Source organism: Cavia porcellus, unplaced genomic scaffold (assembly GCF_034190915.1).
Source record: "Cavia porcellus strain 051 isolate PalLab524CR breed Dunkin Hartley unplaced genomic scaffold, mCavPor4.1 scaffold_1, whole genome shotgun sequence".
NCBI lineage: Eukaryota > Metazoa > Chordata > Mammalia > Rodentia > Caviidae > Cavia > Cavia porcellus.
Window position 1 is genome coordinate 142,103,426 of NW_026947484.1, and position 25,718 is coordinate 142,129,143.

The 25,718-nt window shown below is 45.0% G+C and overlaps 2 protein-coding genes across 6 annotated transcripts; one reads left to right on the top strand and one right to left on the bottom strand.

Moving 5' to 3' along the window:
- Nucleotides 1-772: 772 nt before the first annotated feature.
- On the bottom strand, nucleotides 773-5,652 carry Ankrd34a (ankyrin repeat domain 34A). Of its 2 annotated transcripts, XM_005007910.4 has the most exons (3): nucleotides 5,545-5,560; nucleotides 3,649-3,857; nucleotides 773-3,120 (listed from the first exon to the last, which is right to left on the bottom strand). In XM_005007910.4, the coding sequence occupies exon 3, from the start codon at nucleotides 3,003-3,005 to the stop codon at nucleotides 1,521-1,523; it is 1,485 nt and encodes a 494-aa protein (XP_005007967.1). In that variant the 5' UTR covers nucleotides 3,006-3,120; nucleotides 3,649-3,857; nucleotides 5,545-5,560; the 3' UTR covers nucleotides 773-1,520. The 2 variants fall into 2 exon arrangements, with proteins under 2 accessions (XP_005007967.1, XP_063112940.1); XM_063256870.1 differs by lacking the exon at nucleotides 3,649-3,857 and having other exon boundaries at nucleotides 5,545-5,652.
- Polr3gl (RNA polymerase III subunit GL) lies at nucleotides 5,190-15,344 on the top strand. 4 transcript variants are annotated; one of them, XM_013143107.3, is made up of 7 exons: nucleotides 5,190-5,508; nucleotides 11,889-12,057; nucleotides 12,376-12,505; nucleotides 13,745-13,813; nucleotides 14,107-14,163; nucleotides 14,374-14,447; nucleotides 14,584-15,344. In XM_013143107.3, the coding sequence occupies exons 2-7, from the start codon at nucleotides 11,932-11,934 to the stop codon at nucleotides 14,782-14,784; spliced, it is 657 nt and encodes a 218-aa protein (XP_012998561.1). In that variant the 5' UTR covers nucleotides 5,190-5,508; nucleotides 11,889-11,931; the 3' UTR covers nucleotides 14,785-15,344. The 4 variants fall into 4 exon arrangements, with proteins under 4 accessions (XP_012998561.1, XP_012998562.1, XP_023417049.1 ...); XM_003479292.5 differs by lacking the exon at nucleotides 5,190-5,508 and adding an exon at nucleotides 5,723-5,832; XM_013143108.3 differs by lacking the exons at nucleotides 5,190-5,508; nucleotides 11,889-12,057 and adding an exon at nucleotides 5,717-5,832.
- Nucleotides 15,345-25,718: the final 10,374 nt, after the last annotated feature.

Genomic DNA, 25,718 nt, shown 5'->3' on the forward strand with positions numbered 1-25,718 from the left:
GTTTCACTATGTGCAGTTCAGGCTGGCTTTGAATACACTGTGTAGCCCAGGCTGGCTTCAGACTCCCACTGATTCTCCTGCCTCAGCCTCCTGAATACTGGGATCAGAGGCAAACACTACCGTGCCCAGGCTACTTAAGTAATGTTATACCAATTCCCCTCACCTCTCCCACAGCAGCTCAAAAATCAAAGATGGGGTGATAAATGTGACATGAGAAGTAGAAGAAAATAGATAAAATGCACCAGCTGAAATGAAAATTAGACCCTAAAAACTGAGTATTAAGAAACAGGAAGCTTAGCTAGGTGTGGTGGCTCATACCTATAATCCCAGCAGTCGGGAGGCTGAGGCAGGAGGATCATTGAGTTCAAGACCAGCCTGAGCTACAAAGTGAGCCCAAGGCCAGCCTGAACTGCATAGAGACCCTCAAAAAGAGAGAAAAAAGAAAAGAAAAAGAAAGAAAGAAAAGAAGAAGCTTAAAAGAGAGATAGTTAATCTACTAGGAGAGTGGAAGGTGAGACTCTACAGGAATCTTTAAAAATGTAAAGGTGGGCAATGAGGAGATTGGAGGAAATTAAACCCTGTCACATGCCTTAAAGCTGTCAGGACACAGGGCACTTGTTTTTTTCCGACCATAGCTGATCAGTTCGTTGCTAGAAAGAAGGTACAATAGGTATGAAGTCCATTCCCCCATCACTGTAGCTGTCAGTATCCACCTCATCTCCATTCTTTGCTCCCTACACCCCACATCTCCAGGCAGAAGGGACAAAACAGAGATTTTTGAACACATTTATTTGATGTCAAGTAGAGAGGAGAGTGATTTAGGGTTACTCCCCACTTGTACATGTGGGAGTGTTCATAAGCTCAGACAGACATAAGAGCAGCTTAGAGCCCATGACCCACCCTTGGTTGTAGTGCTTAAACAGAGAATAATAAGCAAGAAAGGCAGCAGCAGAATTGAGACTTGGGAGTGCTGCAGGAAGCCCTGGAAGAATGAAGATGTCTTGAAAAGTGGTAAGAGCTGAGAGCAGCATGGGGAAAAGGGAGGCAGACCAGGGGAGAAAAACAAGACCTGCAGAACAGGTAGGATGTTCATAAAAAGAAAGTAGAGTGCGCAAAATCATGATAGGCTGTGTTGTAGGGCACACATGGAAAGCAAGGAATTGCTTTTGCAGGGCGCCATAGGTACAGGAGAGTACCCATAATAAATGTGAGTTTGGGACTCTAGCACAAGTTTTGTGAGTTTACTGGTGCGCTGTGCCTGTGGGTACACAAGTAATCCCACGTGCATGTTAAATGAGTAGGGCACGAATGCATGTGTCTGTATACCACAGAGTCCTGTACTTACTCATTTCTAGTAAGTCTACTGTGCTTATGGGCACGTTTACCCATCTGTGCGTGCACCGTGCCATGAGCACATGCAAGAGACCCCCATGTCCATATGAATATGAATATAAGCTGGTTCTCCCACCTAACCCATTAGAGTCCTGATCTCTGCCCTGCATTGGCTCTTTCCGTTTCTCTCAGCGCCCCGGTTCCCCTGGCCCGCCTAGACTCTGGAAGCCCCCTAACAGTCGGATCTGCTCAGTCTGCATGGAGTGGCGCCTCACCAACTTGCGCTTGGTCCTGGGAGAGCCCGGCACCCCGGCGTGGGGAGGAGCGGGCAGTGAAGGCGCTCGACCTCCGGGTTGGGGGCGAATGTCAGGGATGGGAGGGTGGGGGCTGATGTTGAGTGGGGGCAGGAAACCCGGCCGCGTTTGTGAGATGTGGTCCAAGAGCAACGTCCCCGAACCCCTCCGCTCCAGCAGCCCGGGACTCCGCCTCCGTCCACTCAGCGGAGAGACAGCCCCGGGTAGGCTTTCCTGGGACTGGCGAGGGGAGGGAACAGAGCCGGCTGGAGGGAGGGTCAGCGGGGAGGCGCTGTACCGGCGACGCTCCAAGGACGGGCGGCTGCACTCGGGAGAGTCTGGGCAAAGATGTCCGGGGGCGTCCAGCTCCACTGGCTCCATCCGGCTCAGTTTTTGCCTTAGCCCAGAAGGAAGACCAGACTCCTGAGCCTCAGGCGCAGTGTTCCGACGCGAAAGGGGACCCCCTCCCGTCACTTTCTCCGCCCATGGGGGCGGGCCCTCCGGCCCCTCGGTGCTGTGACGTCGAGAAAGACGGGGTCGCCCTGTCAGGGTCAGGCCATTGAATTCGGCTGTCAAGCGCTCGATCCCCGGCCTCCCTTCTGCAGGAGGGACTGGTTGAGGAGGAGCCACTAGGCCCCAGGGCTCAGAATTGAGCCTTTTGAGTGGTTTGGGGGGATGTCGAGGTGGTTTGGGGAGCGGCTCAGAAGGGGAGGAGTCATCAGGGGGCTTAGGAAGAGGGAATTCAAATACATCCCGCTTCTCCTCTTCTTCTTGAGCACGAGGGGACAACAATCCTCGTCCTCCTGCACTCTGCAGTTGGATCTCTGAAGGCGACGTGCAGATTCCCGGGCTAGAAGGAGCCGGAGCAGGGTCCTCTACCCCCGGGGATGGTGGGGAATTGAGATACTGACGGGTCTTCTTGGTGCCCGAGGGCGAGGTATCGGTGGTTATGATGATGACCTCCGTGCCCTTGGCCTTGCAGGCATCCAGCAACGTGGCGAGGGTCTCGCGGTCCCCGCGGTCCAGGGCATGGACAAGTGCCGAGGCGCCTGCATGATCTCGGACTGAGGGGTCTGCACCATGGGCAAGCAGCAGCGAGGCCACGGCGGCGCCCCCACCCCCGGCGCAAGCGTGCATGAGCGCTGTGCGCCCCAGGCGGTCTGCGATGTTGGGGTCCGCGCCTTGCTCCAGGAGGTAGCGTACCATGCGTGCCTTGTTCTGGGGATCGTCGTAACGGGCTCGACAGGCCGCCATTAGCGCAGTCTCCCCCTGGGCATCACCCTCATTCACATAGGCTCCTCCCTCCAGAAGCAAGCGGGCCAGGCGTAGCTTACCCTGACCCACCGCCCGAAGAAGAGCGTGGCCCTCGGTGTGCAGCATAGCTACAGCGGGGTCAAGAACACCGATGGAGCCGGGACTAGGACCTGCCGAGGTGGCTAAGGCTCAGAGTAGTGACTGGCACTCTGGCCTGAGATCTCAGAGGCGAATCTTATTCCTGCGAAAAAGAGAGAGATCTGATTGACGGATTCAGCAGGGAAACTGAGGCCGGAGGCACCTGGCACGTAGCGAGACAGATCTCCATCACACACAGTCCTTCCTCTAACTCCTGCCTTTGAGCCGCCCCTTCTCCCCAGCGCATGCCTAAGGAGGTGGGAAGGGTGCACCCGCACTAAAGAATGAACGCGCCTGTAAATATGTACGTGCACGCGCAGGACTCGCACCCCCACCCTCACCCCACGGCTTGTCAGACCTTTCCAGCATCCCCTTTTCTTAACCACATTTGGAAACCCCCTTTCTAGGATGCTGAACATCACCCACCCCCACACATGCACCCTACAGTCACACACGTATTTCCATTCCTAACCTCTTTTAGATTGCTATAATCCCCAAAATTGAGTAGGGGGAAGGAAGCAATTTGCGTCTGGGACCCAAACGGTGAAGGAAGAATTTGTTTTCCCTTTGCTATGTGCCCCATCGCTCCCTGCTCATTCTCCCACCAGACTGTGCACCCAAATAGATATACCTGAATGTCCGCAGAATCTGTGCCTGGCCAAGATTGAGGCGGGGGCCATGGGACAGCCGGAGTGGAGCAGCCAGAGTCCTGGGGGTCCACATGGCTTGGGGGGGGGGGCAACCAGATTCCCTTGGTATCAGTATCTGCACCCGGGCACCGGATCCTGATCCCTCCTCCCGGTGCGCCCCGGGCACAGCGCCGGCTCCCGAGGAGAGAAGCTGGGGGGGGGGGGGGAGGCGGAGCTCTGCTGTGCTATTTATAGCCCAGTCTCTGCGGGTGGGGGCGTCAGGCACCAAACTGCTCCCCACCAAAGCACACAGAAACCCTGAAATACCTAGAAACTCCAGTCCTGATTTCCTTTTCTCAGCTGACCTCCCCTCAGTTCCAACAAACCTAGGCGTTCCTTAGGGTACTCTTTGGCGACCCACAGAGGGAACATCCAGATTTTTCACTGAGCTTCCTCAGATCTCCATTCTCAGCTCTCAGTGTGTTTATGCACTCCTATGCGCCAGACCTGACTGCCACACATGGCATATGGCAAACTGTGCCGAGAGTTGTGGAGAGGCGATTGGGATCCACATAAGTGTCCATACTGTGAGAGAGGTGGGGGAGCTGGCTGCCTGCTTGTCGGTTAGGTATTAGGGAAAGGACGGTCCAGCTGGAGTCAGACACAGCAATACATCCCCAACCCACCTTTCCCAGAACAGCATATACATCACGAGAAACTTGGACTTCGGTTCCTTATTTAGATCTCTTTGTGTGAGGAAGGTAGGTAACCTCGGGCATTTTTGGACCTGTCAAGGGGCATTCCCAGGTGGCTCTTTCCCATGGGAGGATGAGGACAGGAAAAGAGCAGGGGGATACGCAAACCTGTGACACAGCCTCTCTCATTGCTTCTCCTTGCTGTATTTTGTTCAGATTAATTTTTTTATCTTGTTCGGAGGTCCCTGTACAATTGTCCCTATGCTTTCTCTCTTCCTATTTGTCGTTGTCCTCTGTCTCTGCCTCTCCTTGCCACCTAACCTGTCTCCATGGTTACCATAGCTTCCATCTGCATATTTTAGGAATGAGTGTGGCCTGATGGAAGGCACAGGCATGAAGGGAAGTGGGGGATGAGGAAAAATCCTTAGGATTTGGAAGGGTCACCTGTGGTCCTAGATAATTCAGAGGTTGGAGGCCAGCTGACAAAAAGACACTAAAAATAACATTGCTGGGGAATAGGGAGAAAGAAATATTTGCTGGGAAACTAGCCATTTTTACTGGTCACCAATGTCAACTATGTGCCAAGTGCTTTCCATACATTATCTTTTGCAACACCTCCACAAGACAGGAACTACTATCTTCTTGTAACACGGCATAATGTTAAGCAAAATTTCCAACGCTTCAGAGCTATGTCTTTGTTTTATTCCACCTGCCACAATACCTCCTGCTCTAGAGGTCATTTTTTCTGAGAGCAGGGATATTCTTGTTGACTAACTCCTGGATTTTATCTTCCCTCTGCATTCCTTCCCTGTCTGTCTTCTGTGAAAGTAGGTCTCTTCCTTCCACCTTGCCCCTGTTAGCTAGAGGCCTGGAGGGGCCTAAAAGCAGTGGAAAATGCAGAAAACATTGGGTTCTTGCCCTGCCTCCCCGACTCTACTCTGATAACCAATCCTTTCCCAATCCTCTTCCCACCTTCTCCCAGACACGGCAAAAACCCATAGAAAATCATTTTTATACGTATCCACTGGTGATGCTGAAGAAGACAGTGTAGAATTGAAGGGAAGGTTGTAATCGAGAAGAGGCCAAACTGTCAAGGAAGAGTCAGGCTCTCCTGTTTTAGCCTCTCTTGGGCGGAGCGATCTCCTTCAACAGATCTTGCTATAAGAGGTGAGTGTCAAGTTCTCTTCGCAAACTCTTACTAACCAGGAGCCGCCCCAAAAAGGTGAGGTGGAAATAACGGATCCCTGGTGAGCTACAACCCAGTCTCTCTCAGAGCGGCGGTTTTCAGCCTTAGTTCCGGCGGGCTCTCCCGGCCTCCGCTGCTTTGCTTTCAAGTGGGCAGACCTCTCTCCTCCACTTCTCCTAGATTGGCTGGGAGAGCCGGCCAATAGGGAGCCCCGGGAGGCGGGCCTAGAATGCGGCCAGCTTGAGGAAGAGAAGCAAATTTAGAGTTGGCTTCGGCGCCGGCTCCGTGTGGGGGAGGGGCAGCAGGTAAGCCTCTGACCTGGTGACTGTAACCTGATTTGGTCCCACACTTTCCAGAGTAGTTCACCTGAGACAGATTGCAATACAGACGTCTTCCGGCAGCCTGTTGGATCAACCCGCTTCTGGCTCCCTACCTTTTCTCCCCTGGGCTCCCATTGCTGCGACGATCAGATTTTCTATCACGCATCAGGGGAGAGATTGAATCAGCAAATCAGGGAAGCTCGCTCTTACACATTTTCTCTTTGCTATAGCATCAGCCTCCTAGCTTGGATCTATTAACACTGTCCTAAGAGCCTGACAAACTCCTGTGATCTGTCAAGACTCAGCTTCATACCTCCTACCTGTAGCTTTCCTGGATCCCATTTTTTGCAAAAAAAATATATATTTTTTTTCTTTTTGGTATCGGGAATTGAACTGAGGACCTCACATTTGTCAGGTAGACACTGTGCCACTGAACTATATCCCCAGCTCCTTTTGCAAAATTCTTATCCTCGCTGATGATGAGTCGTTTTTTGTTTTTGTTTTTAAGATAAGGGCTATGTAGTTCAGGCTAAGCTTGCTGCAAGAGTCTTCTGCCACAGCCTCCTCCTGGGTGCTGGGATTACTGGCGCCACGCTAGGCTTGATGATAGCATTTTATGTATATCTCTATTAGAGAATGTAGAGTGAACTATCTCTTAATGTTTCTGTCTTCCTTAGAACATCAGGTTTGTAGAGCCAGTTCTAGAACGTGGTACATACTGCCCAATACGTGTTGATTCAGTGGAATTGATTTCTGGAAACTAGCACTTTTGTTGGGGAGGCAGAATATAAACGCCTAAAGTAATTGGAGAATAAATGACAATACTATATATAATTAAGAGTCCTTAAATTAGTGGTTTAAAATATGAGTAATTGCTTATATAGTACAGAAAAGGAAGAAAGGAAAGAGAACTGGAAGAAAGGCTTTATGAATCACCAAGTCTCAGGTTTAGAAGGCCAGTAAAATCATGAATTTATTCATTCATTCAACAAATATTTATCAAGTACGTCCCATATGCCAGATACAGTGCTAGGCAATGAGGTGCATAGTGAATCCTTTGCTCTAAACACAATCTTTTCTCTCTCTGATCAATCCTATTTATTTAGTTTCTGTTTAATCTTCTTCCTTTTTCTTTTTTTGTCAATGAATTTGAACCCAAGGCCTCATGAATGCTAAGCACGGACTCCACCAATGAGCCACATCCTCTGCCCCTGTGTCATCATCTTTATTAAGAGAACTCACTATCTCTTTTTGCAGATCATTCCATTTTGGAATATTTGTTCTTTAGATAGTATCCAACAAATATTTAAAATAAGAAACATGTTGCTTAATGAACTGCATTCTGTATCTCCCTTGTAAAAGAGGGGGATATGTTTGTACCCTCCCCGCTTTATTTTCCAATACTGGATATTAAATCCAAGGCCTTTGCACTGAGCTGTATCCCCCCAGACCTTTTTAAATTGTTAATTTTGAGATTGCAAAGGCAAGCAGAAACACCAAAATGACACCCAGAATTTGGAGGCAGATTTTATTTATATCGATGGGTACTGATCAGGATCATTCCTAAAATATCAGGACCCATCTCTAGTGGTCTAGGGCTTATATGGATAAGCAAGCAGGAAGTACAGAGGCAGAATGGCTTGTCAATTGGAGACTGGTTCTTCTTCTTCTTCTCCTTTTTTTTTTTTTGTATAATTATGCATCAAATTCATTCATAAATTTTGACTAGTTGTGATATAGGGGAAAGAAACTTCCAACCTGCTAGATGGCTGGCATGAGTTTGTGTTCTCTAAAATTGAAGAGTGAAGATAGAATGTATTTATTGAGAAAAAGAAAGCTTCTGTCCGACAGAGAGACAAAAGAGATCCTGAATAGGTTGCCTGGAGTTTGGTTCTTACAATATGCATTATAGTGACCAGCTGTGCCATTCTTGACCAGCTGTTTCCGAGAAACAAACAGGCCTGGGGATATAGTGGCATAAGCACCTGCTTGATAAGCACAAGGTCCCAAGTTTTGATTCCCAATAAATAAATGGTCAACATCTAAGAAACAAACATAACAGGAACTATAACTGGGCAACTAATAAACTGAAATACACTGGCGGGGTGAGGGGGGATTTTTCTGCTACAAGGTAAGGTCTTGCTAAATTACTTAGTTGTCCTGGCTAGGATCCTCCTGCCTGCACTTTCTAAATGCCAGCTTATAGGCATGTGTTACCACACGCAGGTTATAGCATTTTTTTTTTTTTTTTTTGGTTATAGTGTTCTTAAAAGCAACCCAGTCGTTTTATTTGGTGATTATGACAGTAATACTCACTTATTCCAGAAAATTTGGAAACACATAAACATATAAGGGAAAATGTCTACTATGTCATGATCCTAATGTAGTCAAAACTGTTATTCATATTTTGATATATGTTCTGTTACTGTCTATATTCAGGGTGTGCATATGGGTATGTCATTCACAAATATGACTACATAGTAAATACGACTTTATATCATGTTTTCTCTCAACTCTGTTAACATTTTCTGTACAAAACAGGTGCTTATGCTACTGAGCTAAATCCCCAGCCCCAACATTTTCTATACAATGAACCTTTTTCTGCTTTTAAATATTATTTGAAGTCATGAGTTTTGAAGTCATGTATTATTGTAGTTATGAGTCATGGCTACTTAATAGTCTAAAATGATAAACTAATTGTTTTTTGGTTTCGTTTTTTGAAACAAGGTCTCATTACATAGTTCAGACTGGCTTTGAACTCACCATGTAGGCCTTGGACTCATGGCAGCCCTCTTGCCTCAGCTTCCCAAGTGTTATGTTTACAGGCATGTGCCATTATGCCTGTTTTTGTCTGTCTTTTGAAACAGAGTCTCCCAGTAATTTAGGCTGGCCTCAAACTCGTCTCCCTAGTGCTGGGTTTACAGACATTTACCACTATGCCTGGTTGGTTATTGGAGTTTCTTTCCATCTATTTCCTATCATCATCATCATCATCATCATCATCATCATCATTATTATTATTGGAATTTTTGCTACCATAAATAGCTCTTTGATGAACATCCTAGCACATATATATTTGTATAGCTGATCATTTTTATAGCATAGATTTTAAAAGTAGGATTATCAGATTAAGAATATAAATACGTAAAAACCTATTGAGTCAAACAGTGGTCAAATCATGATTGTATTGATAGTCTTTTTAGTGAGGTATGAGAGTCCATCTAAAAAAAAATTCACATCTTGATTATTATTTAAATATTTGTCAAGACTATAGGTATAGTATAGTTTTATTGGGTATTCTTTTGTCAATTTCCTATTCATTTCCTTTGCCCACTTTTTCTGTTTGAGAGGCTTTTTTCTTTCATTTAGGCTTCCAAGTGTTCTAATATAATAAAAGCATTAACTTCCTGCCTTATATATTACAATTATAGCAACTATGAAAAGTAGAATACTCCAGCCCTTATTCCCTGGGTCAACCCCTTTAGAGATCTCATCCAGTCTTATGACATGAGTTATTATTTATATGCTGATGACTCCACCAAAAATGTAAACTACTTTTAAACCTGATGGTACAGCAGAGTATTTTTGTCCTTGCTGCGCACTAGGTGCTCTAAGCACCTAGAACAGTGCTCAGAACATGAGAAGTACTCAATAAATATTTGTTAAATGAATTAAAATGTATTATTATTATTCCTGTTTTGCAAATGAGGAAAGAAGTTTAGAGGTAATTTTCCAAAATTTGCGTAGCTAGGAAATGGCAGAACTGTGATTCAAATACATGTTCTTATCCACTATGGGTACTGCCTTTCTTAAATTTGATGTATATGTTAGTGTTTTCTGTTTGTTTTGTTGAAACTCACCTCACCACAATACACAGGTATAAGTATAGTGTATATGAGACATTTGTGGGGAAGTAAAATGCAAGGGTAAACGCTTGAGAAGGTTGATATTAAGGAAGTATGGATTGGGACCAGAGTAGAGGTCCCAAGAGTTTCGACTCCATCACAATCAGAAATAGAGACATGTAGATTCCTGAGCCAAGAGGGGTTGATGAATGCATTATAGTTCCTAACCAATAATTTATTACCTAGGTTAAATGAAATTTTGTCCTTTCCCCTCCGAATCCTTAGAGTTCACACACTTCATATGTAGGAATAGGTTTGTCTGACTTACAGGCTCCTGGCCTTATTTTGTTTGAGGCAGGGTCTCACTTTGTAGTTCAGGTTGGCCTTGAAATTGTGGTGATCCTTCTGCTTAAGCCTCCTCACTGCGCCTAGCAACAAAGGAGTACCAGTGCCAAGAGCCAGCCAGGAATCACCTTGAAATATTGGCCTGGGTTTGAATTTGGGATCCTCTGCCTCAGTTTCCTGAATGCTAGTATTGCAGGATGCACCCTGCACCTGGCTCAGCCTATCTTTTCTAACAGACTTTCTAAATCTCTACCCCTCAAATGCCATTTATATTTTGTTTTGTTTTGTTTTGTTAAGGACTCACTATGTAGTTAGGTTGGCTTTGAACTAACTATAGCCCAGGCTGACCTGGAAATGGTGACAATCGTCTTGCTTCAGCCTCCAAGAGCTAGGATTATAGGCACGTGTTACCACTCCTGGCTGAAATATTTACATAATTTGTTTGGAATTCTGCACAAGAGATTTGCTGTTTTTCCTCCATGTATTAATTTATTCTATCCCTTATAACACTGTATTCTTATGGATATTCATTTTATACTTTGGAGTTAGAATCTAAAAACACTTTTTGTTGCTGTCATATTTTTGAGATAGGGTTTCACTAGGAGGTTCAGGTTGAACTCACTTTGTAGCCCTGGCTGACATGGAACTTGAAGTGATCCTCCTGCTTCAGCTTCCTGAGTGCTGGGGTTGCAAATGTGCACCACCATACTGGGCCATCACTTTATTTTATTGCTCAAATTTTTCCAGTTTTGACCATTGGGAGCTTCTATAGTTATTTCTTGTGCCCCTGTGATAGGGCCCCATCAGCTGTATGAGCTGACTGTTGTTTTGAGCATTTCCTTGTCTGGCACCTTGAAATGTTCCAGGCTTATCTGCTTTATTTCCTGCCCCATTCTAGAAGCAGCCATTTATCCAAGGAACCCTGGTTGATATTAAAATGATATTACGGGGCTGAGGGTATAGCTCAGTGGCACAGCACTGCCTGGCAAGCGCGGGATTGTGAGTTCAATTCCCAGAACCGAAATAAATAAATAAATAAATAAAAACAGAGGTCTAGGTGTTGAGTGTGTTCACTGCTACTGGGATAGCATGCCTTCCAGGTTTCATTTTCATTTGGTGATTTTATTCCTCATCCTAGCTGTCTCTGACTGGCTGCTCAGGATTGATGACAGGAGGTAGACAAAGAGGAACTCAAATACAGTGGTACTGTCCACAGTGGAGTGGCTGCCTTGGGAGAAGAATGGATACCCTCACATTAGGGAAACGCTTCCAGAGACTGAATAAACATTTTAACAGAGTGGAGCTTGCACTGGGAGGGTTTGGATTAGTGACCTCTGAGGGTCTTTCTAATTGTCCGTGCTTTCAAGTAGTGTTCAAAAAGATCAATTTGATTGTAATGTCTCTTTCCCCCTCATTGACAGCAAGGTTATTTGTTCATTCCTATGTCCCCCACAGAGTCCGACACACTACCTTTTTCATGTTAAATATTTTGCTGAACTGCACTAGGTTGACCAGGACTCTGGTTAAGTTTGGAAGGTCAGGGAGAAAATTGAAAAATTACTTGTAGAAATATAGGTAGTGCTAAGCATCAAGTTGTCTTAGGGACTGAGAGAAGTTTTATCTAAGACTCTAATCACTTTTTCTTTTGTACTGCAGTTAATTTCTCTTATTGAGATCTTGTCTCATCCATGTTTATGCTTCCTAAAATACCCAGCCTGGCACTTCTCAGTCAAAATTTGTTGAATGACATTGGCTTTTTAAATGTCAGGGAGAGAAGATGAAGTGTCTTGTGTCTATTTGACTCCCTGATTCTTCTTGTCTCCTTTTTCTCTTTGTTTTTGTCATTGTCAGGTTTTTCTCACTGTATCTCTGAATATCCCAGGCCCCTTCCACCATGGCCAGCCGGGGTGGGGGCCGGGGTCGTGGTCGGGGCCAGCTGACCTTCAACATGGAAGCTGTGGGCATTGGGAAGGGGGATGCTTTGCCTCCACCCACTCTCCAACCTTCTCCACTCTTCCCCGTGAGTATATCTCCGTCCTTCCCCAAACTGCAGTGTGCCCCTGACTGACCATGTGTGATCCCAGATTCCTCCCATCTTGCCCCTGCTGTCTCTTTCTTTTCAACTCACAGGGGTATTTCCAGGATAAAAAGGTGTTTACCCTTACCTCTCACGCTCCCAGCTCCCTAGCTTTCAGAATACCAGGTCATCTCATCCCACCTTTCGCTCTTTTGGGTCTCTGCTCAGTGGGAACATTAGGTTAAGTCAAGGGGAGAGGCCCTCTTGGGTTTGTTCTCTGTCATTTTCTCCCTGAATTAACCATTGCTTCCGCCTCCTTAGCCCCTGGAGTTCCGCCCAGTGCCTCTGCCCTCAGGAGAAGAAGGGGAATATGTCCTGGCGCTGAAGCAGGAGCTGCGAGGGGCTATGAGGCAACTCCCCTACTTCATCCGACCAGCTATCCCTAAGAAAGGTCAGCTGCCATCATATTTGGAGCACCTGTGCTCAGTAACGGTTGGGGCCCTATGAAGCACAGAAATGCACTGGGGCCATAGTAATTCTCCTGTATGGGAAATGTATAACAGTATTTGTGATTTATTTTGAGTCTCACAATAGTCTTAGGCGAGTAAGTGTCACATGTATAAATGGGGGGATTAATTTGGGAGAAGCTACTGGGGAGTGAACCGAAGGCCTTTACACTGGGCTACATCCATAGCACTTTTCATTTTTTATATTTTGAGATAGGTTCTTGCTAAATTGTTAAGTTGCCCAGGCAGGGCTCAAACTTGGAATCCTTTTGGCTCAGCCTCCCAGAGTGCTGGGATATGGTATCATGCCAGGTTTAAAAATTTTTGGTTTCTTTTTTTTTTTTTTTTTGTCTTTTTCCTTTTTATCGGTAACAGGGATCGAACTCATGACTGCCTGCTTGCAAGGCAGGTGCTTACGCTGCTGAGCTAAACCCCCAGCCCCAGGTTTAAAATTTTTTAACAAAACTTAACATGTCCCATCCAATTAGAAAAGCACTAGTGCTGGATCTCTGAGCACCCTACATAAATAAAATATTAACTCTTTGCCTTGTGGGTCATAGGGAGTTCTGGGAGACCAGGAGGGAGGAAGACTTGGGACAGTGAGTAATTTACCAACTGGTATAGAAGGACAGCAGTGTTTTACTGTATCAACTACTGGTGCTTTCCTGCTGAAGACCTGGAAGCTCAGAGCTCAGATAGATGAAAGATTTACTAAATTAATCTCATTATCACGGAGTAAAGCCTGAAATCCTGGTCTCTATCCCCTAGAACTATTCCTTTTCCCCCAGCTCAGTTACTGGGGATTGAATCCAGGACCTTTACACTGAGCTATCTCCCCCATCCCTTTTTTCCCTTTTTTATTTTGAGACAATGTTTTTTAAAGTGGCTAAATTGTCTATGCTGGGGCTCAAACTTGTTATCTTCCAGCCTCAGCCACTCAGAGCCCAGGGATTACCAGCATGGACCATAATTCTCTCTCTTGATACAACAAAATCATCATAATTTGGGGAGGTAAAAGGTCAAGTTAGAAGAGTAACAGGTTCACTGATGCTGACCCCCTGGGCTCTAGTTTTCTGGTGAGAGACAGATAATGCCTTGATACTGAAAAGGGTAGACCCTCAGGAACAACCCTGTTCCAGGATCTGGAGGAATAAGACTTTGACTCTTGACCTCTGATCCCTCAGATGTGGAACGTTACTCAGACAAATATCAGCTGTCAGGGCCAATTGACAGTGCCATTGATTGGAACCCTGGTAAGTGACATGTCCTTCCATTGACCGCACTTTTTCCAAAACGTGTGATGCATGTCCCTCCAAATGTCCATGTTCTCTCCCCCATGAAGCATCTGCAAATGAGAACTTTAGATGTGCTCTAAACATTCTTTCAGATTCCACTTGAAAATATTAAACCTCCTCGACTCCTCCAGAGGCATGAGCAACTTGACCCAGCCCCTTTCTTTCCCTCTTTTAAGACCTCCACCTTGCCTTTCGTCATTATTCACCAGAAAGCCCAGAAGGTCTTTCTGATACATTGTCACTCTTCCCAGATTGGCGGCGTCTACCCCGGGAGCTAAAGATTCGAGTGCGGAAGCTGCAGAAGGAACGTAAGTGTATCTGGGAAAAAGGGGAGAAGTAAAGGTGTCTTGCAGTGGTTCAAGAGCCTTCCCTTAATTCCTACTCAGTCCTAGAATTGTTGCTGGATGCCGTGATGGCCACATGAGGGCAGCAAAGTGGCTTGTTTGCCCAAGGGTGGAGTAGAAACCTAGCAAGGGAAATAAGGCTCTGCCGGTTTACCTTTTTGATCCCTCAACCAGGGACCACCATTCTACCTCCCAAGAGGCCTTCTAAGACCACAGAAGATAAAGAGGAAACAATGCACAAGTTAGAGGTGAGCAGAAAGTGCTGCATATGCAAAGAGCTCCTGGGTCCCAGCTGCTTTCCCTACACCGTGGCCCACGTGTACCCCAGTTTTCCCTTTCTGTGAGCTGAGTTGGAGTTTCCTTTTCTGTTCATCTTGGCTTAAGACCTTGGAGAAGAAGGAAGAAGAAGTGACTTCAGAGGAAGATGAGGAGAAAGAAGAAGAAGAAGAAAAAGAAGAGGAGGAGGAGGAGGACTATGATGAAGAAGAACATGAAGAGGAAACTGACTACATCATGTCATATTTTGACAATGGAGAGGACTTTGGAGGTGACAGTGATGATAACATGGATGAGGCTATATACTGAAGAAAAATCCTAAGTAACATTCATATCTTTATTTGAGATCTAGAGAATAACTTTTATTTAGTTTTAGGAACAAAAAAAAAAGCATCATTAGGCCAGAGTCCAGATAACCTCTTTGGTCTCTGGAGACAGGAATGGAAAATAATGACAGGGGCTTTAATTCCTCCTCTTCTCCTCCTTCCCCTGCATCATATCTCGTATCTTGGGGAAAGGGGAAAGGGTCGCTGCTTTAATCCTAGGAAGGGAAAGAAGAGCACTGAAAGAGTAATGGGCTTGGGCCAGGCATTTGGCTCAGCAGCATAAGCACCTGTCTGGCAAGCGCTAGGTCCTGAGTGTGATCCCTGATACCAAAAAAACCCCACAAAAGTGTAAGAGTAATGGGCTTGTTTGGGCTGAGACAGTCACACACATTCCTTCCCAATTTTTACAGCTTTTATGCTTGTAATTGGGCGTGGGAGGAGGTAAGAGTAAGAGTGGTTTTTCCCCCCTTTTTTATTGTGGTACATAATAAATTTCATTGTGAGGCTGTTACATATTTTTTAAATAAAAGTGTTTTTTATCTATCTCTCTGTCATGGGTGAATTCTGGGGGAGGGGCTGCAGGAAGAGCCAAAAGGATGCCCAGCTGAGCCATTCTTCTTTAGCTGTCACAGTCCAGTGTGACACAGAGAGGGTTAGAGCCTTCTTGTCCTTTGTCCTTCCCCTCCCGCCCCATGGTGAGCACATAGGGAAACTGTAGCCCTGCTGGGGGATAGTCAGGCATGCATCTGCAGGGCCCTTTGGAGTGAGTTGTGGAACACAACCCATGCCACCCTAAACCAGCTGGCTTCTGAGCCTCTGATCCTCAGGTCACAGTGACATGACCACTTCTGTGTACATGTGTTCACAAGGGCACAGGCCTTCCTTTCCCACACTTGCCCTTGACTGTGTCCTTATTTACACGGAATGATTACAGCTATTTTTGTGGGGAGAGTCAAGAAAGCCAGGTGCAGGGAGGGAGGAAGGGCTGACTCAGTCTTCTCCAAGACCTGTACACCCCACTCTGAAAGGTAAGTCTGCAGAGGGAGCGCCCTAAATATCCTGTGCTCCACATGCACAAGCCAGTGTGTGGCCAGTATGTAGCTTCTCTTTCGATTTTTCCCTTTGTGCAGTTTAGCTAACCATTCTTATTCCCTTCTCTGGGGGAAAGGGGCCGGCAGTGTTGCTTTACAGGAAGTAAGGAAGCCAGTGACTTAGGGACATTCAGGGCTCTGAGCGATGCTTTCTCACCCACACAGCTCTCCTTGAGTGAAGTCACTTCCCTAGGCTCTGATTGGCTTCTGAGGAAGACTCAGATGAGCTGATTGGTTCCAGCCACATAGCATGCAACAGTCACGGACAAGCTGCATGTCCAGAATAGGAACTGAATAAGGAAGCATGAATAGATATCTGGGATGCTACAGCATTTGAAAATCAGAAGGTGGGATAGAGGAGAACCTTCAAGAATTTCCCAGTTGCATTTAGGCCACTGAATTCCCTACAGTATCAAATGATAAAGACTGTTAATCCAAGGCCAGGTGTTCCTGATGGTATGGTAAAGAATGAAGTGGAGCTGCTACTCCATTGAGGGAAAGCACTTTAAAAGACTAGTTTAAAAGTGGTGATGAGTGTTATGACAAAAGCAGCCAAGAAAAAGCAGGGAAGAGGAATAGAAGAACATTCCAAGATTATTGAACAATTTGTGATGGTTGATGTATTTCCTTTTCTAACGCTGAAGTATTTTGTGTGAGAGAAAGTGGGCAGAAGGGCCAGGTCACCTGTCATAGAGGTTTCCCATAGTTATACCTCACCCGTGACTAGCTAGGAGGAAATCAGCAAAAGTGAAAGTAAAAGACCCAGAAAATTATCCCTTTATTTTACTTACACACACACACACACACACACACAAATTCACCAACTCTTGATCGATTAAATATGTTAAAGTCACAGTCTGAGAATTTAGAAGAGCAGGAGAAGAATTCAGAACAAAAAGGAAGAGCAGAACAACAACCCTATCTGCTTCCATGTACATATCTTTTTTCCAAGAAATAGAAGAGAAAGGAGGACGGAGGTTGGCATGACCACTTGGGATCAGTTGTACTGCCTCAAAGACAAAAACATCATAAAGATCCAACCATTCTTGGATTCTGCCCTGTCTGGCTGCCTGCCTTTCCTGGCAGGTGACATTTCTGGACAAAGCCAGAGACACGAGACCCAGCAGCTTTCCCAGATTCCAGAGCTGACGCAGGCATGAAGTAGACCATTAACCTTTCACCGACTTACCCGAGCTACAGGGGGCACACTGAAGTCAGAACCTAAGGCTCCGTAGATGGGTGAGGGCTGCTGTTGGCTCTGGAGGACTTCCAGAGGTTGAGAGATTGGGGTTGAGGCACTGCTAACAAACGTTTACAGAAGAAGATCCACGAAGTGTTGTCAACCCTGTTTTACATGGCTGCCAGGACCTGTTTATGGTGAACAAATTGTTCCCAGGCCCACAGTCTGGGCACCCTGGCCCCAATCAGGATAAGTTCTAGGACAAAAATCCTGTCCTTCCCCACCCATGTTCTTCCCCTGGCCTTCTATCGTCTCCCATTCGAGGAGGCAGCTTTGGGAGTGGGGTCTGCAAACAGGTATTGGGACTCATGGTGTAAGGAAGCCCCGAATGGGAGACTTAGAAGCAACATGCAGTTTAGGTGGCAGTGAAGACCAAAAAGAGAGGCAAAGGTCAGCTGGATAGTTGAAGGGGTACCTGTGGTTTGAGAAAGAAAAGACAGTTAATTCCCTTGACTCATTTTTATTGCTGTTTGAACTTTGAAAGGAAATAAAAGTGGCCGTAAGCACCAGCTGATTAAGAATTAAGTCATGAAGCCAGGCGTGGTGGCTCACGCCTGTAATCCCAGCACTCGGGAGGCTGAGGTGGGAGGATCGTTGAGAGTTCAAGACCAGCCTGGGCTACAAAGTGAGCTCAAGGCCAGCCTGAACTGCACAGCGAGATCCCATCTCAAAAAAGACAAAAAATAAAAAAGAATTAAGTCATGGGGAAGGATTGTCATCATCATCTCTACTGGGCAAAGCACCCTTTCATCGTCCTAGATTTGCCATTCCATAGTTTTAGGCCCTTAGAAAAGCCGTATCAAGTCTCCATGCCTTTATCCCTCATGTCTGATATATGGGTATAGAGTAAATGTCCACTAGTAACCCTTCCCAGCTCACACGGTGGGGCTAATGTGGATGCACCTGCCAGAGGCCAAATGGTTTCCAGAACAAAGGCAGGATATGTCCAGCTTGTGCTGAACTCGTTCCATCTGTGGGATTTTCCCACCTTATTTTCAGCTCAGGCAAGCTAAAGATACCTCAGGCATCTCGCCAGTCATTTTCCAAGAACCCTTTGGCCAGAAGAGCAATAAGATCAACAATCCCATTAACTAGTGAAAAAGGAGAAAATCCCTGGGGCTGAGTTCAAGGTCATGACCTGTAAATCAGGACTCAAACAGATCGTCAGAGATTTCTGACTGAGGAAGGGGCTGGTTGGTCTCTTCTCTTCAAATATCGTGCCTCGCTGGAGGACAGAGAAGATAAATAAGCTGGACAAGAATAGCATGGGTAATCTGGCTGGACAGTGGTGACCTCTTCTCCATTGACCTTTCGCCTATTGAGGTCCACTTTTCCCCCCAAGATTACTTGGGATCACAAATCTAGAAATAAGGATTTTTAGTTTCCTGCCAGCACCTGAGAAAGGTCTTTGCCTTATGAAACAAGGCTTAATTTGAACCTGGAGGAGAAAGGGGCTCCCACAGCAGCCCTAATTGGAAATGAGTAGGACCCTGATCTGACTCAGTAGCAGAACTTAAAAGACAATCACTTGGGATTCTAAGAGTGTTGTGGGTGAATCCAAGGATTTCTCAAAACTGACCCTGACCAACATCCTCATGATTTTATAGTCTGGCACTACTGTATCATTCATTACTTCCTCCTCTCCCCTCTGCATGCCAGCTATGAGATGTGTTCCCCAGAACTGAATCACCTGCCACTCCCTAGGCAATCTCCATTCTCCTGTCACTTTGCAGTTCAGGCTAGCCTTGAACTCAGAGATCTTCCTGCGCAGCCTCCTAAGAGCTGGGATTACAGGCATGCGCCACCACACCTGGCAACTCTATGTCTTTTTTTGTCTTTTTCCTTTTTATCGGTACTGGGTATCGAACTCACAACTGCCTGCTCGCAAGGCAGGCGCTTATGCCGCTGAGCTAAATCCCCAGCCCCAACTCTATGTCTTTTGATGTACAATAGAGAGAGGGAACATATACAAATTTGTCTCTAACACTCTGTAACACTCAGGTCAGCATGGGTAGTACTAGGATAGATGTGGTTTACTTAAATCTGTCTTTGTCTTACCTATTCTTAAGGAGAATAGGAGAATAAGTACTGGGGCTTCTTTTCCTATCCAAATGGACTTCACCTATTCTCTGCCAGATAAGAAAGACCTTAAATCTGTATTCCCAATTTAGTTGGACTTCCCCTCTCCAAACTCTTTTTGCTATGACTAAAGATGTAGCCATTTTGGAGAGAAAACTCCTTCATCCAAGCTAAAGATTTTCCTTCATCTTTCTCAAGCAGAATGGTAAGAGGAAGTAAACAGAGACATGGTGTGAGAGAGAAAGAGCAAATGCTGACCAGCCCTTTTCTAAGTATGCCATTTCCTTTCCCCATGCCTCTCTCCTGGCACCTGCACAACCTTCCTGTCTGACCATACTTGGCTGCCCTTGGCCCCTCACCTCTCCCTTAGTTGGCCTGGCTCCTCTTTCGGGTCCTGCTTTCCACCCTGAGCCACCACTTTAACACCTGTCCAGAGCTATCAGTGATGTCTGCAAACTTCTCAGGAGATGGACAGGGTCAGGCTGGCTTGGGGAAAGGACCGGAAAGAGATCTTATCACTCAGACGCATTCTGTTGTCTTTCAGATTCTTTTCCTCTTCTTGGCTCTCCATGTTTTTGTCTCTCTTTACCTCGTGGCTTCACTAAGCTGTGAGACTTTTAAATCAGTCCACTCGAGTCAATGTGGTATGGACTCTCAGGAGTCACAGAGTACACATAGTACATCTTCCTGAATGTTAGTTTTACATTTAAGATTTGGTGGCAGAAGATAAATCATGCTTACATGAAAACCAAGACAAATATGCACTGTAGATCAAAATTTTCATTTTAAAAACACAATATAGGCCCATAAAAGAAATCCACATTTTGTGACAGGCCACTTTGGCCTGCTTTTGGAGCCCTAAGGAAAATGGTCACTCTCCTGAAATTAGAGGTCCGGCACAGCTGACCTTTAGTTCCTCTGCCTCCGCAAAAGTCAAAATACAGGAAGAGAAACTGAATCACAGTGGGCTCTCCCTTCCCTGTTTCCATCTCCTTCTGGCTTCCCAGATAGTCCTTTAGCATCTGTATCGAGGATTCCTCCCTCTACCCACAGAGTAAGCCAGGCTGTACCAGAACAGAAGCTGAGAACTGGTATGATGGTGCATGTCTGTTATCCCAGCACTCCAGAGGCTGAGGCAGGAAGATCAAGAGTTCAAGGCCAGTCAGGGTGACATGAGACCTTGTCTCAAAATAAAGAAATAAATAATGATGATTACAAAATATAGAAATGAACAAAGAGGAAGAGGGAGAACAGTCCTTGGTAGAGGAGATAGTCCAGTCTAAAGGGAAGGCCAAGGAAAAATGAAAGCCCAAATTGGTAATTTTCATTTTTGAAGTATTTGTTTGGTTGGTTTTTAGTGGAGATTGAATTCAGGGCCTTCACATTAAGCTACAGTCCCAGTCTTTTTATATTTATTTTGAGACAAGGTCTCACTAATGCACTAAGTTACCTAGGTTGGGCTACAACTTGCAATTTTTCTGTCTGTGTCTCTAAGAGACCTGGGGAGAAAAAGAGCCATTCGTCCCAGTCCAACCACCTTACCCTAGTCTTCAGGGTGACAGAGGTAAAGACTTCTTTTTTTTTTTAAGAGACAGGGTCTCACTATATTGCCCAGGCTGGAGTGCAGTGGCTATTCACAGGCGCGATCCCACTACTGATCAGCACGGGAGTTTTGACCTGCTCCGTTTCCGCCCTGGGCGGGTTCACCCCTCCTTAGGCAACCTGGTGGTCCCCCGCTCCCGGGAGGTCACCATATTGATGCCGAACTTAGTGCGGACACCCGATCGGCATAGCCCACTGCAGCCCAGAACTCCTGGACTCAAGCGATCCTCCCACCTCAGCCTCCCGAGTAGCTGGGACTACAGCGCCACCACGCCCGGCTAGAGGTAAAGATTTCTGAGTGTCTGGAACAGAAAGCAAAGCTTCTGCAAGCTGAAAGGTGAGGCAGACGTAAAAGACCAAGAAAGAGAGAAAGAGAACAGGAGACATAAGGATTAACTGTGCGCTTGGATGGAGGGAGGAAATCAGAATTAGACAGGTGAGATGGACAGAGAAGGGTCTTCAGTCACAGGACCATGTATCTTGAAGCTGCAATTTTATTCATTTATTTATTTGGAACCAGGAATCAAACTCAGGACCTTGTGCTTGCCAGGCAGGTGCTGTGCTGCTGAGCTTCCCTGGCCTCCCACAGGACCATATAAAGGAAGCCCAGGGCTCATGCTTCTAAAATCTTCCCTTCCAACAACTGAAATCCTTCCTGTCCAGGAGGTTAAAAATATCCATGCTGAGCACCCAGCCAGATATTTCCAAGAACTTGTTTACTGACTATTTGATTGACTTGGATAGGTCTAGTCAGCAGCTCTGTCACTCAGAAAAGACCAAATGAAACCTTGCTTAACATCCCAGGACTCAGGCATGTGGAACTCACAATCTTGTTCAAGTCTTCTCCTCCTCCATCCTTCAGTTGCCTGAAGAAGGCAAATCAGTTGGTAGTTGGGAAAATCTCAGTCTGTTCATGCTTTCCTCCTTACATAACAGGCTCACAGAGAACAGGGAATGGCCAGGCTAAGGGGACGATGACAAATAGGAATAGCTGAAATAGGTTAAATAGGGCCTCACTGGTGGCCTCATCTGCTGGGACTTTTGTGTAACTCAGGGGAAAAGATCATATGAGTATCATATATAGCATTCTGTGTTCCTCAGTTTACCACTCCAAATGGTGGGAAGATTTCCCTGGGAGTATGCACTGAAGAGGTACATGGCAGGCATGGCGGTGCACACCTGTAATTCCAGCACTCAGGAGGCTGAAGCAGGATGATTACCATGAGTTCAAGGCTAGCCTGGGCTTCATATTGACATCATGTCTCAAAAATACATTTTAAAAAAAGAGCTAAGAAAGTTCAGTCAATTTCCAAGAGGAGAGGACTGTGAAACACAGAGGGAGTGAGACAAAGAAAATTCTTGTGCTCCCAGAGCTATACCATGAGGTGCTGTGGAATGTCTACAGGGTCTGTTCCCACCTGGGGTTAGGGGAAGTCCCCTGCGGAGTCAGCTCCATACTGTTTTATCTCACACAAGCAGGGAGTCAAGAGAATCAAAGGGAGAATGGTCTGAACTGTAACAGGTCAGAGAGAAAGTGCAAGCTTCGGGACAGCCTGGAGAGAATTTTCAAGGTGGAGGAGAAGATCATACCTTTTCTCTGTTTTTTCATTTTTTGAAAAAACAGAGCTCACTATGAAGTTCAGGCTGGCTTTGAATTCACTTTGTAGCCAAGGCTGACCACTCCCAGTGATCCTCCTGCCTCAGCCTCCTAAATGCTGGGATTACAGGCAGGCACCATCACATCCTCCCAGCTGTCTCATCTTATTTTAGATAAGCACTTTCTTGTCATTGCTCTAATATTCCCTCTCACTCTCTCCCTCTTGCTCTCTCTTTCATACTATTATCTCCATTTCCCCATTTTACAAATGAAAAAACTGTGGCACAGAGAGGGTTAACAACTTGCCAAGGGCCACACAGCTGGTTAAATGGTAGAAGTTTGGGCTTGAGTTTAGAGTTTGGCTTCAGGATTCAAATGTTTAACTACTATTTTGCCTTCCCTTTTTTTCACCCAGTACTGGAAATTGAACCCAAGTCCTTTGCTTTGAGAACTGACCTACATTCCCCACCTTCATTTCTTTATTTTTATTTTATATTTTGAGACAGGATCTCACTAAGTTACTACATTGCCCAAGCTGGGCTCAAAACATTTGATCTTCTGGCCTCAGCCTCCCAGAGTGCAGTGATTACAGACATATACACGGGGCCCTGCTTATTCTTTCTTCTTAGTAGTATACCAGGTTCTAAACTCACCTGCTGCCGGGCATGGTGGTGCATGCCTGTAACCCCAGCACTCTGAAGGTTGAGGCAGGAGGATTGCTGCAAGTTCTAGGCCAGCCTGGGCTACAAAGTGAGTTCAAGGCCAACCTGAACTGCGTAGTGAGACTCTGCCTCAAAAAAACCAAAATAAATAAATTAAATAAAATTTTAAAAATAAATTCACCTGTTAAGCTAGGACCTGTAACCTGGTGTCTATAGGTATGTCTGAGAGGGATTTTCAGCGTAGGAAATGGTGGTGAAAGGAGGATCAGATCAAAGAAAGGACGAAATCCGCCAGTCTCTCAGTCCAGAAGTGCTGTGGTGGGTTAGAAGATCAGTGAAATACTTGCCTTGTCCATCCCATGCGTTCCATCACTTAGAGGTGGTCATAGATGGGTCACTAGACCATCCAATGAACTGAGTAATGGCAACTTTCAGCCCATTTCATACCATTCAGTTTCTGTTCGATATTTTTTACTGGCTATATGCTTGATCACACTGCCTCACCCCAGAGTCCTAAGTTAGATTCTGTGTTCCAGTCTGTTCGGAGATATCACAGATAGCCAACGATCCTGGTTTGGAAATACCCTTTTTTTTTTTTTCTTATACTTTTTTCTTTTTTTTAGCTCTTCTTTGTTTAGATAGTTTTTGCTGTGACTTTTCCTCACTCTTCCGATACTAGGGTTACGGTTAGACCTAATGAATAAATGATACTGAGAACTAGATCTCCTCTAATGGCTGTACCTGTAAGTTACAGTTCTTTAAAAATTCAAAGGCCAGGCTGGGGAATGTGTAGCTCAGTGGCACAACGCTTGCCCAGCATGTATGAGTCCTTGGATTTGATCCCCAGTATATAAATACATAAATAAATAAATGGCAAGTGAAAATGTTGCTGGCTCATGTGGGTCCTTGCTTTTGTAATGATGGAAATTAAAATTAGACTGACAGGCAAAAATTGGAAGGGGTTGGGGATATACTACAGTGCCTGTCTGGCAAATGTGAGGTCCTGAGTTTGACTCCTGATACTCATCCTCCAAAAAAAAGTGAGAATTAGAAAGTAAGTGAAGGGGAAGAGCTCCATCTTGAGTAGTGACTGGCTAGGAAGTTGATACTGGTGAGCAGGATCAGACTGGACCACTCATAACTGAAAGAGAACCAGGCCAGGTTTTATTGATTTGCTGGAATGGGACAGAGGCTGGTGATTGTGATATCAGTTCTCTTTTACAAGATGATTCCATAAGTCCTTTCACTGGAGGAGGCAATTGGTCTCCCTGAGACAGCTGTTTTTGCTTGGCCTAGTCTCAGTCTCATGAGGCTCTGCTGGAATCCAAGGTGACCTTCAGTTTGGGGTCATGACAAGAGACTTCTGGGAGTCATTGGCCTGGAAATTCTTTATCTTGGTCGACTCAGTCTTTTTTTTTTTTTTTTAAATTTTATTTAAGGAGAAAAGAAAAAAAAAAAGCAGGGAAAGGGTACAAGTTATACAGATTTACAGAAAAAAAATGAAGAGTAGGAAATCACTAGTTAATGGATTACATATTGTCATCTTAGAAATAATTGTTCAAGTCACAAAATTAAAGCTTGTAAAGTGGACATTCCATCAATGATACTGCAAACAGTTCTGTTCATTGATCCAATAAAACTCTGTGATATCATTTTCTATCTTATACATGCAGTTATATAGTTTGGAGCACTTTCTTTTCTTCTCTTTTGTACCATGACTATTACACATTTTGGGTTTCATTGCTCCCTCGGTTCTTATTACTTTTTTGGAAGAGAGTAAAACCAAATGTGACATAACAGAACAGAATCTGTCAAGTCAAAAGGGTGGACATTATAGATAATGTAAAAACATAATACAAGGTGATCAACAATGGTTACCATAATGCCTCCCGCTATCTCTAATAGAATTGCCTATATCATTAGTTATAATACAATTGAACAAAACAGTAAAGAATAAAACTGACAAAACCAAAACATTGGAGACATTGTAGGTCTTCAAAAGTAGATAAAAGTCAACAAGAATGGGCGTCATAATGCATCTCATTATCTTCACAGCTGATGCCTAAACTTTCGAACCTGATACTATCCAGCAAAACAGAATAGGGGAACATCAGTTAAAAACCAGATGGTGAGAGTAATACAGGGCTTTAAATCAAGGTAATGAAAAGTCAAAGTGGGTTACTATAATATATCCTGCTATTTTTTTTCTTTAATTAAAAGGATAAAGATAAAAAAGTAAATAATGGAGTGGAGATTGAGATAAAAGAGGGTATAACAACGAAACAGCGCAGATCAAAACATAACCATTTAAGCAGAATAGTGTTTCACCACCAGATAATCCTAACCTAAAAGTAGTTACCATATTGTTTCTTTCTTTGAAATCCTTGAGTACAACTTCGTATACTGTAGCATTAAGTATATCAAAACAATGTAAAACCATTCAAGAGAATGACAGCATTACAGAGTATTTAGAATCGACTAACAGAAAATGAACAATGGTTTCTGTATAATCTCCTTGTCTTTAAAAGGTTTTTGCTTATACTATCATACATAATAAAATCCAATAAGATACAGCCTATTTAGACCATTGGAGACAGAAGGACGTAAGCTAGATGAGACTTCAAAACAAGATGATACTAAATCAGT

Excerpts from the sequence above, each read along its gene's own strand:
- Polr3gl (XM_013143107.3), top strand. The coding sequence starts at position 11,932 with ATGGCCAGCCGGGGTGGGGGCCGGGGTCGTGGTCGGGGCCAGCTGACC. Across the intron at positions 12,058-12,375 it reads AACCTTCTCCACTCTTCCCC|CCCCTGGAGTTCCGCCCAGT; the intron begins GTGAGTATATCT and ends CCGCCTCCTTAG. Across the intron at positions 14,448-14,583 it reads AAACAATGCACAAGTTAGAG|ACCTTGGAGAAGAAGGAAGA; the intron begins GTGAGCAGAAAG and ends TCTTGGCTTAAG.
- Ankrd34a (XM_063256870.1), bottom strand. The coding sequence starts at position 3,005 with ATGCTGCACACCGAGGGCCACGCTCTTCTTCGGGCGGTGGGTCAGGGT.